The 15,503-nt window shown below is 38.5% G+C and overlaps 1 protein-coding gene across 5 annotated transcripts in view; it reads left to right on the top strand.

The window, feature by feature from the left end:
• Positions 1-15,503, top strand: part of gpatch8 (G patch domain containing 8) — a 181,952-nt gene that overhangs the window by 45,742 nt on the left and 120,707 nt on the right. For all 5 annotated transcript variants that reach the window (XM_048614484.1, XM_048614482.1, XM_048614485.1 and 2 more), the window contains one exon: positions 1,048-1,120. In XM_048614484.1, coding sequence (XP_048470441.1) covers positions 1,048-1,120 — 73 coding nt within the window. The remainder of the gene's footprint in view (positions 1-1,047; positions 1,121-15,503) is intronic.

Below are 15,503 nucleotides of genomic sequence, written 5' to 3'. Positions count from 1 at the left end.
AGAATTAGGACAAATATTCACTGCATTTTGAGCCAGATAAGGTCTTTAAAGTGTGCGTTTTTGAATTCTTGAATGGTTACTATGCAAAGAATGTTTCAGAAGAATCTTTTTTGTTTTAGCCAAGGTTCATGATGAGAATGAATGTTGATTCGTGATATATTGAAATACTGACTCCAGGAAGATTATTTGAAGTAGCAAAGCAATATATTACATTTCTAAAGTCAAAATTTAATGTTAATTGCCAGTTATTTTAAGATTTGCTTCAAACCCAATGGTACTGTTAGAAAATTGGAACAAAGTCCTTGAAATTTATCACTGTCTGTAGCTAGTTAACCACTCTCAGTTCTAAGGAAGATGAGACATTACGCTTGCTGCTTTTCCCCCCTTCCCCTACATGCACTAATGGTTCTTGCTATTAAACCTGTTGCTAGGCCTGTTCCATTCTAATTTTCAGCATTTTTGTTATCTTACACATGAAGTGCATCACAATCTGTGCTTGTGCTCATTTTGTAAATTTACTAACTTCACTGTTTCATTTTTAGTTGATAATGGCTGCATGCTGGTTATAAACCCAATCAAGTCTAGCCTGGATTTTGCTATGATCGTGTTTGGTTTCTAGTGGTGGGGCAGATTTTGCACTTACAATAATCTGTAGACAAAAAGCCTGACACGCAACATAACCAAATTAAAAGAAGAAGTTTAGTTGTCTGTTGCAAATTGGTGCTGTCAAGGTGATGGATATGGTTTTAAAAAGAGCTTGGTTTTATCAGTTTTACTGATTTCAGTTCTTTGTTTGATTCTTTTTTTTTACCTTGCTTTTATTATTTAAGTGTTATGCACTGAAGATGCACAGCACACCATCAGAAAATAATCCCAAATTGTGTGAGCAGTTTATGACATTGTGTTTCCTTAGGATGTCCATCTACCCCATTCCCATTAGCAACTTCTTGCATGTTTATCCATTGTACACACAGTACAGAAATATTGACTTGAAGAAAGTATGTATTATTGGAGTATTTTTGGTCTATTCTCTGTTCTGTCTATCAGGACAACATTGGACATCGTTTACTTCAGAAGCATGGATGGAAGCTTGGCCAAGGACTGGGGAAGTCTCTCCAGGGTAAGTTCAGAAACATCATGTAATGTCACATTTTCAAAAAAACACTTTATGAAAAATATTTTGAACATGCTTAAATACAATAAAAGCATGCATACATTTTTATAATTTGTTTCCCGCTACAATTTAGTCAGGAAATGGTGAATATTTGAATCATATTGTCTGGAAGCAGAAATCTGCTTTTAATTTTGGCTAATTCGCACTCTGACTCTATTTTTCTTCTCTTCTGTTCTCTGGATGGTAAGGTGATGAATTAGGGAAAATTTGAAACCCGGTCAGTTTCATCTGTATTAGATTAAACAGTCTTCTTTGACATGCAGTAGCTGCATATGCTAATATTGTCTAATGAATGATCGTTCAAAAAGACCTGACATTTCTTAAAAGAAAGGACTTCAACTTAATAGCCTCTTCCCAACTATCACTTGCATGTTGTAAACTGATATTGTCAACTTGAATGATAATTCCATTCATTTAAACAAAAATCCCAACTGCACTTGATAATATGTTGATATATTTGTAAAATTATTTAATATATTGTGACTATATTTTCCTATTTGATTTGGTCCAAATTTTAGTTTGTACTCTTCAGTTTCTCAGAAAAAATTCTGGAGTTAGTGTACATGATTTTAGTAAATCGAAGTTCCAGATTATTCATTGTCCTAGCATTATTTTTACTCAAATATACTGCAAAAACAGCCCATTACCCTGAATTCATTCTTTTGCATGGTTACTATTTCTTATAGTTTGATGTACTATGTACACCATTGAGGCTTCAGAATTCGTTGCTACACTTTCCAAGTCTGATGGAGGAGTGAATACAGCTCATTTTCAGGCTTGTTCAAAATGAAACATGAGTTGTTTATAATAGTCTTTCAGAACCCTTGTCTTCTTTACCAGCTCTTGAACCAAAAGTCATAGCTAACTGATGTTAGATTCAAGGGACACGATCACTAAGTGTTCATAAGCTATGTATGATATAGTAGCTGCTGGTTTCTCTTTCCTGCTTGAGCTGAATAACTCAGGATTAATTGAATTATGGTGAATTTGTGCCTATCAAATTAAGGGATGCCAATACTTCTCCATTTCAGGCATCTCCTCCTGATATCAGTCAACAATCTCACATCATGCATGGGTGATCAGCTACAGTAAAGCCTCCATATTTGTTAAATCCAATCTCAGAAGATGAATTGGTGCCATAATAATGAGATCCTATACTACCATAGTTGCCTCCATGGAAGTCTTTCTGAAATTTTGAGATCGTAAACAACTTTGTTCTGAACCAGTATTCATAAAGAGCAGACTTGAAATTGTCCAAGATATTCTTTGTTTGAAAGAACATTTTTGTACACGTTCAATGGCAGGTTTTGATACTGGACAACAGAATAAATTAATGTATAAATGGTTCTGCATCAGATTTTCTTTTGCAGTGAACAGAACTGGATTCAAATCTACCTTGATGATCTAATGTGCCTCACCAATCCCCATGAACCTGTGCTTTAGTCTGGCCTCTTTCTCAAAATAGACAACTGTTGACACAGCTAACAAAGAATTGTAATAAGCTATGTAATCAGGACCCCTTAAAATCATTTTGCAACAGTGCATGATCTTAAAACTCCATGTAGCAGAATCAATGCATCACATTACTTTGATATAAATATATTGATTGTGATAAGGGATTCTCTAGTCAGGGGCACATATATGTGTTCTGCGGCTGACAACAAGACATCAGGATGATGTGTTGCCTCACTGGTGCCAGGGTCAAGGATGTCTCTGAGAGAGTACAGAATATTCTCGAAAGGGAGTGAACTGGCAGGAGGTCTTTGTCATTGCTGCCAACGTGTACATAGGAAGAGAAGGGGATGAAGTTCTGAAGGGAGAATATAGGAAACTGGACAGGAGGTTAAAACGTATGTCCTTAAGGCTAGTAACATCTGGATTACTCCCAGTGCCATGTGCTAGTGAGAGTAGGAATAGGAGGATAGAGCACATGAATGCATTGCTGAGGAACTGGTGCAACCGGCAGGGATTTGCACTTTTGGATCATTGAAATCTTTACTGGGCTGGAAGTGGCCTGTATAAGAAGGAAAGTTTGCATCTAAATTGGAAGGGGTCCCATATCCTGGCGAGGAGATTTTCTAGTGCCACATGGGAGGTTTTAAGGTAGTAAGGAGGGGTAGGGGGTTACCCAAAGAGAGAAGTCTGAGGCTGTACAGTTGAGAAGAGGAACAAATCAAATAGTCAAGGCAAGCAAGAACACGACAGAATGGGGTAAGTGCGATAAATCAAATCACAATTATTTCAAAGCAAGAGGCCTGACAGACAAGGCAGATGGACTCGGGGCATGGTTGGGAACATGGTACTGAGATGACATAGCTATGAAAGAAACGTGGCTCAGGGAAAGGCAGGATTGACAGCTTAATGTTCCAGGATATAGATGCTATAGGAAGGATAGAAAAGGGAGCAAGAGAGGAGGGCAGTGGAGTTTTTGGTTAGGGATAACATTACAGCTGTACTTACAGAGGACATTCCTGAGAGGACATCCAGTGAAGTTATTTGGCTGGAAATAAGAAAGGGATGATTACCTTATTGGGATTGTACTATAGCCCCACAATAGCCAGCCGGAAATTGAGAAGCAAATTTATAAGGGGATCTCCAATATCTGTAAGAATGATATGGTTGTAATGTAGGGGGAATTTAGCTTTCCGAACATAGACTGGGACTGCGATTGTGTTAAGGGTTTGGGTGGAGAGGAATTTGTGTCCACAAGAAAAGTTTCTTGTTCTGTATGTGGATGAACCTACTAGAGAAGGAGCATAAGTTGATGTTCTCTTGGGGAAATAAGGCAGGGCAAGTGACTGGGGTGTCAGTGCAGGAGCACTTTGGGGCCTGTGATCGTAATTTTACTAGTCTTAAATAGTTATGGAAAAGGATAGACCTGATGTAAAAGTTAAAGTTCTAAATTGGAGTAAGGCCAATTTTGATGGTGTTTGGCAAAAACTTTCAAAAGCTTTGGGAGAGGCTGTTCACAGGTGAAGGGGTGGTTGAAAAGTGGGAGGCCTTCAAACGAGATAACGAGAGTCAAATAGCTGTATGTTCCTATTAGTGTGAAGGGTAAGGCTGGTAGTTGTAGGGAATGCTGGATGACTAGAGAAATTGAGGCTCTGGTCAAGAAAAAGGAGGAGGCATATAACAGGTATAGACAGCTGGGATCAAGTGAATCCCTTTAGTATAAGGGCAGTAGGCATATACCGAGGGAAATCAGAAGTGGGACATGAGATAGCTTTGGCATATAGGCTTAATGAGAATCCAGAGAGATTCGATAAATACATTAAGGGCAAAAGAGTAACTAGGGAGAGAATAGGGTTCCTTAAAGATGGTCTGTGTTTGGAACCCTAGGTGAGGGTGAGATACTAAATGAGTATTTGGTGTCAGTGTTTACTGTGGAGAAGATCAAGAATCACACGACAACAGGTTATAGTCCAACAGGTTTATTTGAAAATGCATGCAGGCTTTCATAGCTCAGCTCCTTCCTCGGGTGTAGTGTGAGAGAGAGGATATTAGACACCATTTATAAGCAGAACGGTAACAATCCTAAAACTGGCCACCTCTTGTTTAATCAGTTAGGAAGGAGACTACTGATTAAAATGCAAAATCCTGATTCCTGGCCAGATTTAGGGTTGTTACTTTTCTGCTTATAAATTCTGTGTCTTATACCCTCTTTCTCACTATGCCTGAGGAAAGAGCTGAGCTCCGAAAACTTGCATTTTCAAATAAACCTATTGGACTATATAACTTGGTGTCATGTGATTTTTTTTTTTAAAACCTTGTCCACCCCAGTCCAACACTGGCATCTCCACATCATACTGTGGAGAAGGATAAGGAAACTAGACAACTTGGAGAAATAAATAGTGATATCTTGAAAAATGTCTGTATTACAGAGGAGGTGGTGCTGGATGTCTTAAAATGCAATAAGTTGGATAAATCCCTGGGACCTGATCAGGTGTATCCCAGAACTTTGTGGAAAGCTAGAGAAATGATTGGGCTCCTTGCTGAGATGTTTGCATCATTGATAGCCATGGATATGGTGCTGAAAGACGGGAGGGTGGTTAATGTGCTATGATTTAACAAAAGTGGTAAGGAAAAATCAGGGAACTGTAGACTGGTGAGCCTTACGTCAGTGGTGGGTAAATTGTTGGAGGAGATTCTGAGGGACAGGATCCCATATGTATTTGGAAAGTCAGTGACTGATTAGGGATGGTTGTGTACGTGAGAAATTCTGTCTCAGAAACTTGATTTAGATTTTCGAGGAAGTGACAAACAAGATCGATGAAGGCAGAGCAGTGGACATTGTCTATACAGACTTTAAGGCGTTGGACAAGGTTCTACATGGTAGACTTGTTAGCAAGGTTAGATCACATGGAATCCAGGGAGAGCTAGCCATTTGGATACAAGATTGGCCTGAAGGTAGGAGTCAGAAGGTGACGGTGGAAGGTTGTTTTTCAAACTGGAGGCCTGTGACTAACGATGTGCTGCAAGTATTGGTATGGGTGCACTGCATTTTGTCAATTATTTAAATGATTTGGATGTGAATATAGGAGGAATAGTTAGTAAGATTGCAGATGACACCAAAATTGTTGGTGTAGCGGCCAGTGAAGGTCATCTCAGAGTATGAAGGGACCTTGATCAGATGGGCCGAGGAGTGGCACATAGAGTTTAATTTAGATACATGTGAGGTGTCGCATTTTGGTAAGGCAAGCCGGAGCAGGACTTATACACTTACTGGTAGGGTTTTGCGGAAAGTTGCTGAGCAAAGAGACCTTGGGGTGCAGGTTCATAGTTCCTTAAAGGTGGAGTCACAGATAGGGTAGAAAAGAAGGCATTTTGTACGCTAGCCTTAATGGTCAGTTCATTGAGCTGTCAGAGGAAGAGGTGGAGGCTGGTAAAATTACAACATCTAATGGCATCTGGATGGGTACACAAATAGGAAGAGTTTAGAAGGATATGGGCCAATTGTTGGCAAATGGGACTAGATGATTATAGGATATCTGGTTGGCATGGGCAAGTTGGAATGAAGGGTCTGTTTCCATGCTGTACAACTCTGACTTTATACTGATCTTACGCTATCTGCTGTTGGATCTGAATCTTTTAGGTAAGATGAGGCTGTTTAACACCATCTCAGATGACTGTTTTGGGGAAGGAAAGTCTTGAGCATTCTTGATGATTGCAATCCATACAGAGCGTGGAGGTTTTTCCTACCTGCAAATTCTTTAGCAAATTAGGCTTGCATAGCATTCCTCACCCAAAATGAGGAGTGCAGTGGTCCATCCTACCTTCAAGCTTTGCAGATTTAAACAAAGAACTTTCATTTCATAAGGTAAGAACAGCCTTAGGAAATCGAAAGTGCTTCATAGGCTATGATTGTTTTTAAGATGTGGTAACTGTTTCCAACATGGAAAAATCAGGAAGTAGTTTGTGGATTGTAAGGCTTTATGAACATAGATGTAAGATAAGAGCAGCATTAGACCATTTATCCTTGGGCTGCTTCATTCAAAACAGCCATGGCTGAACTCCCACCTTAGCTTTCTTTTGGTACCATCCCCATACCCTTCATTGCACTGTGTCCAAATGCCTTCTGATCTCATTTGGAGTATTTGGAGACAGAGTATCCACAAACATCAGTAAAGGTCCACACCCCTTTAAATGAAGGCATTACTCCTTCCCTCAGTCCTCAATGGCCAGCCCATATTCTGATACCCTGATGCCTCTTTTAGACTTTCCATCCAGGAAAAATGCCAAGTGGTATGTAATTAGGTAACTTGAACAACTTACATAGTATTGGTTAAGAGCTAAATGTTGGTTACTGTATTTGACAGGCTCTAAATTTGGCCCTTTAGTGCCAGTGGACTTTTAAAGGCCCACCTGAGGGGAAATGTGACTTCAATTTAACATTTCACCTGAAAATACCACTGACAGGATAGTACATAGCCCTATAATGATGTGTCGGTCTAGACCACAACCTCCGATCTGTGGAGTTCGCTGGAATCCATCCTTAGTTAACTATAGCTGAAAAGGTTTATGTATACTGACACTACTGCTAGAGAGGAAGTTGCAAGATTTTGACCCGGTGACAGTGAAAGACCAAAAATATAGTGCAAAGTCAAGTTGTGTGCGAGTTGGGGTTGAACTTCTATTTGCTGCCTTTATCCTTCTAGGTGTTAGAGATCGCAGTTTTGGAAGTTACTTTCTAAGGAGTGTTGGAAGGTCATTGCAGTGCATCTTGTAATGGAGAGCGTGAATTGTTGAAGGTGGTAGATGTGGTGTCAGTCAAGCGGACTGCTTTGTCCTGAATGTTGTTGAGCTGCTTATCTGTTATTGGAGTTGCACTGACCCAGGAAGTTGGAATATGTTCCATCACGTATCTGACCTATGCCTTGCAGATGGCAGACAGGATTTGCAAGGCTAGTACATGAGTTATTTGTCACACAATTCCTAATCTCTGACCTGCTTTTGTAGACACGGTATTTATATGTTGGTCCAGTTCAGTTTCTAGTCAGTGTTAACCTCCAAGATGTTGACAGTAGGGATTTTAGCAATGGTTTGCCATTGAATGTTAAAGGTTTTTATAACAGTTTGCATAAGAGCAAGGTTCCTTTTAATCTGAGTCAACTACATAGAATAAATCAGGAGCATTCATGGGACACTTTATCTGAAAGTTAAGTATGGCTAGTGCACTGGCATTTTTATTTCCCTCTTATTCTTGAATACAAGTGTTCCAATCCATTTAATTAGTAAAAATGGATGTTGCTGTTGACCTTTCTGAATCAATGGAATATAAGTAAGGTATCTAATAGAAATAAAATATTTTAAAAATACAGTCCTTCTGCATCTGCGAGGGTTCTGTTCCTGAGAACCCCTGCAAATGATGAAATTTGAGAGTGTGGAGCTTGTAAAAATTGATGAAATGTGACTTTTGCCCACGGATGTTGATTTTTGTTAATTATTTTTAGCGCAGATGGACAAGTTCACCATTTGTGAAGGTTTACTGTAATAATTTTAGGGGATTTGGAGAATGAGTGTACTAGCTTTTCAGTACTACAAACTGATTTTGAATTCAGACTATATGGTATGGAAGTCTTTTGATTAACTTCTTGTTTTGAGAATTGTGTATGAAATGATTACTTACTCGCACTTATTCACTTTTTTGAAGCAGCGTCCAAAACCACCACGGATCACAGGTGACAGTATCTTTCCCCTCAATGGAAAAATGCACACAGTTCTTCAGGTTGCCATTTCTGAGTTTGAAGTGAAGCCTTTTTAAGAACAGTGAGAAAGGCACTTCAACCTGTTGTGTTTTCGTATGGTCGAAGGAAGGGGCGGGATGTAGCCTTTCCAAATTATTCTCCATTTATCCTGGAGCATGCACAATTTTTTGAGATGATACTGAAACCTATATTATTGTCTTTTGTTGCTTTCTGTCTATCCTTGTAGGTCACCTTTGCTTTCTACATATCCTAAACAGTGCAGTTATTGTTTAATGTATTTTTTTCTCAGATTGTATCTGTCACAAGTGGATCTGTGCTCCCAGGTCACATTCAGATCTTTTCTCGATACTGAACCTTTATCTTCCGCACTTGAACACATACTGTGCTGTTCATTTTCCAGCATGCATTATAAACATTATTGCATGGAGAAAATCTGTTACTATTCCAGCACTTATGTTGGCATACCACCTGACATAACTTTGTTTAAGAGTACCATGTCTCGTCTTCAAATAATTCAAAGTCAGAACTTTGGAGTTGGTAAAATGAAATGCAGTTATGGATGGACATTCTCTTGCATTTTCTGTCCTGCCAATAATGGTAAGTCATACTTAGCTATATCTTGTGGGTTCTGACAGCTTTTGGATAATGTGCTCAGATAGCCATGCTTCATGTGTAAGTAACAACTTTGACTCTTAGCTGAGTGATTGCACAAATCGTCAAATCTGAACCGAATTCAGTCCTGATGTTCACAAGCAGATATTTTTCAGTAGTGATAATATAGGGGTCTGATTTTGCGAACTTAGGTTGTTATGTACGTGAAGGCGAGTTACCATGCCAATTGATGCCTTGCCTTAAATTACGCAAGTTAATAAAGACTTGACTGACTCTGACCTATTTTGACATTTTTGTCCAGTTTGAAAAGTGTGTTTAATCTCTAAATTGAAAGCTTCGTTACCTCCAGAGGCAGGGAGGGAGGTGTTGGTGTCCTGGTAAGGTCATTGGACGAGCAATCCAGAGGTCCAGGTGTATGGTCTGTGGACTTGGGTTAAAATTCTTTGTGATAGTGGGTTGAATTTAAATTGAATTAATAAACATCTGGAATTGAAAGCTTGTTTCTATAATGATGCAGCAAAAGTATCATCAATTGTTAGCCAGATTTTTATAAAAACTTTATGAAAATTTGCCTTGTCGTGCCTACACTTGACAGACCAGCTGTTGACTGCTCTCTGGAATGGCCTACCAAGCCAGTTAATTCAAGGGCAGTTAGGGACAGGCAGCAAATGCTAGCCATGACGGTGATGATCCTATGCAAGAATAAAGAAACTAAAAAGAGATGTCACTCTCTTCTTCACATTGAAGTAATAGAAGTTACATTTCTACTGAAATATTGGGGTTTTTCTATGTTAAATCTGCAATGTAACTCAAGTTGTCTAATTCACATTGCTTTCTTTTTCTAACCATGTGACCTAATATTTGGAGCCTAAAAATTACTTTGGCTGGCTTTTGCCTTTTCTAAGAGGCATTTTGCTTCAAGCTCTAGAAGTTGCTTTTATTTAAGTGAACATTCTTGACCAGCACTCAAATTCTCTGGTTTGGATGCCTTTCAGATTCCATTTAATTCAGGAGATCATTTATCCCTTAAACTCTTTCGCTTTACACATCTCCAATGAAACTGTTAATATAGAACCTAATTATCATGCTGCTTTTCTCCTTACCTAAGGCAATGATTCTTGATGAGAGAATCCTCATCGGCTTTGTGTTTGGAGGATTTCATCACAGCAGGCCTTGGCTATTGTCCTTAATCAATGATGACATGCATTTCCTAGCACTGGTAAAGTGAGGGTTAGAATACCAGGCTGACTTTTTACCCCGTTTCCTGGCTGAGATCAATAATTTGATAACATACCAATAATGGCAGTGATGTTCAAAACTAGATTCTGGACAAGAACTGCTTAGCAAACTGATGACCAAACGTGTGGTTAGTTTGCCATCGGTGTCAGTGCCAGGAAAACCAACTTGTTTTGTTTGATCTCCGTACCTCCTGATGTTGAATTACCATTTTTCACTTCCCGTATAGCTAAAGATAAGTTAGCCAAGATAGTTATGTTGGTAATGAGTGAGGTATTAACTTAGGTTGATTATGACTGGAAAAAATGTTTATAACAAGTGTGTGTGCAGGCATTAACCAGGAAGAGGGATTACAAAGTGATCTGGCATTTGCCTCAGCTGCTTTTGATGAATAATAATGATGTTGCAGCTTGATCCCAGAATATATAGAGAAGATTGTTCAGTTCTGTATTCTGAGTTACTGATGTTCATTGTTATGTTTCACCTTCAATCACTCTGCGAGTCAACCATTGAGAATAAGACCATCCAGTGTATTTCCTCTGATAAATATGAATCCCAGCCTCACGACCATACTGGATTGTTTTGAAACTTCATTTGGTCATTAGTTCCACCAGCTCAAGCTTCGATTGTGATCTTCAGTGCCAACACATTTGCAAAAGAAAGCAGACACAAGTTACAATGTGTGTTTATTCATTCGTGTTTATTCTTTCTTTGTCTCTACCCTTTCCTTCTGATTTCTCTCTGTATTTTCCCTTTATCTTCTTTCTCACTCTTGTGCTGCTATATGGGGAGACTTGGGGATGGAGTTGGGAAGAGGCAACATTGTAATAGGGAGCTTTGGAGCCTCATGGAATGTTCCATAGTTTCAGAACCGCATTTTATTTTAACCTTTATTAATGTGATATTATTTTCTTATTACCTTTTTAATAGAGCAATTCCAGAAATTCTCAGTATAGCTGTGTTATTCTCTTAGACAATAATTTGATGGGCAATTTTCGTTAAAATAAATATCTTGACAAAAAAAAAATCTTTGAATGAAAAACAATTTGTGAAAATTTACTTTTAAGCCCTATCTAAATAAACTACAACAATTTTGTTCTCGCATCACAAATATCCCTTTAGGAGATTTTTATTGAAATGGTGATTTAGTTGTAGAGAATGACCCAACCATATTTGTAATAAAAAATTATCTCTCTTTTGCAATTCCATTTTTCAAGACGTTCAGAATATAAATAATACCAATGCTCTTGTCCTGTCCTATTTCATGCAAATGGGGAAGACTGTCAGCCACAGACCCAGAGATTAATGATGGCTTTTTTTTTATCTTTTTGTAATTGTGAAAGAAAATTGCAACAAATGTACCTGTACTGGTAAGTGTTTTGAGATGGCTAAAATGTAGCCTTGTGGGGTAGTTTAATGAAAAGAATCAGGTAAGTGTCTACTTTTAAGTTTAACTACGTTTTGTTTTTAACCAGGACATCTGAAAACTGCTTAAGCAATGAGACCATACACTTTAACATTGGCTTGTGTGCATGTAGCTGTGGGTGCGCTGCAGTATAAGTAAAACAGCCATGATTAACATATTAGTAGTACTTGAATTTCACAACCTCTCCTACTTTGGGACACGTTTCATTTATTCATTGAACTGAGCCTGTGTTCTGTTGTATATTAGCAAATATACTCAGGTAAGGTATAAAGCTATTTTGTTTACTTGTGTAATGCATTTGATGAATAACCCTCCTGTATTGCATGCTGTATGTTCCTACTGATTTGAATAAAACACTTCTTTATAATTGATCATTTAGATTCCTTTCCAGTGTTGCTTGTGGTATTTGTTGTCCCACTTGATTCACTGCTTATCTTTGATCTAATTAACTCTGATTTTCTGTGGAGGTGGGGTTGCAGTGTGTACAATGAACCTGAATTAGTATTCATCTGCAACTGTGCTTGGAGGTTTGGTTTTCCCCATAGAATATATGACAAAAATAGTTTGTGTGAAGTTTAGTTGTTCCATCATTCAGACTGCTGAAATATAGCATCAGTGGGATGGAATGATGTTTCGCCATAATTATTCCCAAAATCATTTTTGGCAAATCCAAGGTTAGACTTTCTGTAAAGCTAAACCTGTGGCAGACATAATATGTTAAGATGTAGAGGCCCCTCTTCTCGTCCCCAGAAATGAGCTTTTCGCATATCCAAAATTTAAGAATGAAAATGATACTCCCACATCAATTGCCCTATAAATGAGGTTGCAATCCAAATCGACATTAACACAGAAAAACCGAAGAACTGTGGATCCTGAAAATCAGAAACAAAAACAGAAATTGTTCTGAAGACTGATCACAAGACCCACAACGTTAATTCTGCTTTCTGTTCACAGATGCTACCAGACCTGAGTTTTTCAGCAATTTCTGTTTTTATTTCACATTACAAGTTCATTCCATAAAGGATTGAATGAAACAGTATACTGCATTCTTTGTTGGATCTTACAGTCCTGAGAATGAGAAAAAGAAACAGTTAAGGCTAGGCAGTTCTCAATTCTGTAAAACCAAGGTTCAACATATATTGTTATCCTCCACTTTCCAATAAAGTTCCTCGCCCCCTGCTCTTGCACATCTATATCTGCTTGCGGGAATCCTGCTAGCCAGAAGCCCCCTTGTCTACTTTAGACAGCTTGGGATCTCTCGCGTGCCTTCTCACCCTCTTCTCTCGGCCCACCCTACATCCCTTTCCCCACCCTCAGTCATTCCTCTTTCACCTTCCTGTCTCTGTCTCTGGCCCTCTCTCTGACCCCCCCCACGTGCTCACCTGGTTGTTTAAAAACATCGTCAGATAAGTTTTTTTTGTTTTTAACAGTGCATTTCTATTTCGTGAGTTTGAACAATCTTGACTGAAGTAAGCTTGTACTATACTTGAAGTATTCTGAAAAGAGAGAACTGTGCCTGTGCATGAAATCAAATATTGTAATAGGCATTGCATGAATTAAAACTAAAGATGTTGTAAAGTAGCTCTAAGGCCTGGTATCTCTGTTTGTGTGCATATCGGTGTGCTTTCATCTCCAAGTCTTACGCCATGGATTAATGCCCATGGTTTCTCACTGAATTTTCAGTTACATCATGGCTGTGGATGGAATTACATGGAGGTAAGGCCATTTCCAAAGAGATTCCCAGACCTGGTCAAGAAAGGACATACTTGTACGTATTCTAGATTTTCAATGATTATTTGGTGCAGTGGTCGTATGTGGGTGTCTAATGGGAAGGTTAGTATAACTGCACCACTTTTGTTAAGTATGTTCTAATACGTTGTTTCATACATGCAAAAGTTGATGGAGGTGCAAATGGTTTGCATCAGTACTAAGTGAGCAGGGGCGAGATGACTTGCTGGCAAAACAATAACACTACTGGATTACTTCAGTGAAATTAATAGAAATACTTTTAATATTCTTTAAATGTTCAGGCATAAAGTTTTTATTATAATTACATTTTTTCACTGTCTCTCAAATAATTGTGGAAGGTATTCTGTCAGTAACATTTCAGCTTTTAAGTGTGAAGTGCCAAATGGAAAGGCATTATATTTTGACCCATTATATTGGTATTCGTGTTTAATGTTCTTTGAAGGTATGAGCTTTCAGTTAGAAATACTTAAAAATCCTTGAGGGAGCAAAGTGGTATATTTGTGTTTAGGTTTGATCGATTTTTAAAGAGTGGGGTACAGCTCATTCTTCCTCTCGTTGTCTTTTACCAGAACTACCATTTTACATTAATTGGAGTAGAATGCATAAAGGCACATTCTCAAATATTGTGGAAGCAGAATATTTCAATATTTTTTAATGCAGAGGTAGATTCTTGAAAGGTGCAAAATGTTATCGGTATTAGGTTCATTGTGGAGTCATCAAATCAGCCATAAACTTATTGAATGTTGGAGCAGGCTCCAGGAGCCTACCATTTGCATAAAGAAGGAAATCAGCAAGAATGGGAATGTCTGATTTTTGTTTTTGTTTTTGTTTTGTTCAAGCTCCAGCTGAAATAGAATTCGTGCTTTCTACACAAAGCCAGTATTTTCTTCCTCCCTGTACTACTTTCATGGTACTGAGTCATAACTACTATGAAATGTTAATATGCTAATTTGTGTTAGGGAGTGATACAGGCTATTAGCAGTATATAAGAACTCGAAAGCTGTTTAGCCAACTACCCTGTTCCACCATTCATTGAGATGATAGCTGATCTGCAAATTAATTGTCCAAACCTGCCTTTGGCCCTTATCCCTTAATAACTTTGGGAAACAAAAATAACTATCAATTTCAGATTTAAAAATGACTTTCAATCTAGCACGTCCTATGAGGAAAATGAGTAAATTTGGCCTATGCTCTCTTGAGCTTAGAAGAATGAAAGGCAATTTCATTGAAACATGAGATTATCAAGGTATTTAATAGATTAGGCATGGGGTGGTTGTTTCCTGGCTGGCAGTGTACAACATTGGGGCACAGCCTCAGGGTTGGTCATTACAGGCTGAGAAATTTCTTCACTGGAAGTGTTGTGAATCTTAAAAATGCTCTATTCCAGATGGTTGTGATACTCTGACATTGCATATTTTCAGAGTTGGGACTGATAGATTTATGATCATCAGGGAATATGGGAATCGAGCACGAACATGAATTATTAGCAGGAGGAGGCCTCCAGCCTAGTCCCCTATTTTGATAAGGTTGTGGCTGATCTAATTGTGGCTTCAATTTTACTTTACTCTCTACCTTAACTCCCTGATTAGTCAAGAATCTGTCTAACCTGGCCTTAAAAATATTCAATTACGCTGCCTCTGCTGGTCTTTGTGGTAAAGAATTCCACAAATAATGGTCTTCTGAGAGAGGAAAAAAATCCTAACTTCCACCTTAAATCGGAAACCCTTAATTTTGAAACACTTTTTCTTAGTTCTAGTCCCTCACATACAACCCTCTTGACATTCACCCTGTCAAGTCCTCTTGGAGTCTTGTTTTTTTTAACTAAAATCATCTCTATTTATCAAACCTCTATTGTATACAGGCCCAATCTATTCAATCTTTTCTCTGTAGGTAGCCCCCATCCCGTGCCGGGAAGCCAATTGAGTGAACCTTCTCTGAATTGTTCTAATGCAATTATATCCTTTTTTTTAAATTAGGGAGCCCAAAACTGTATACAGTACTCCAGTGATAACATGGTGTAGAGCTGGATGAACACAGCAGGCCAAGCAGCATCAGAGGAGCAGGAAGGCTGACCTTTCGGGCCTAGACCCTTCTTCAGAAG

Source organism: Rhincodon typus, chromosome 30, assembly GCF_021869965.1.
Source record: "Rhincodon typus isolate 14 chromosome 30, sRhiTyp1.1, whole genome shotgun sequence".
Lineage (NCBI taxonomy): Eukaryota > Metazoa > Chordata > Chondrichthyes > Orectolobiformes > Rhincodontidae > Rhincodon > Rhincodon typus.
Note: the sequence above shows the minus strand (reverse complement) of the source record. Positions and strands in the feature narration are given on the sequence as shown.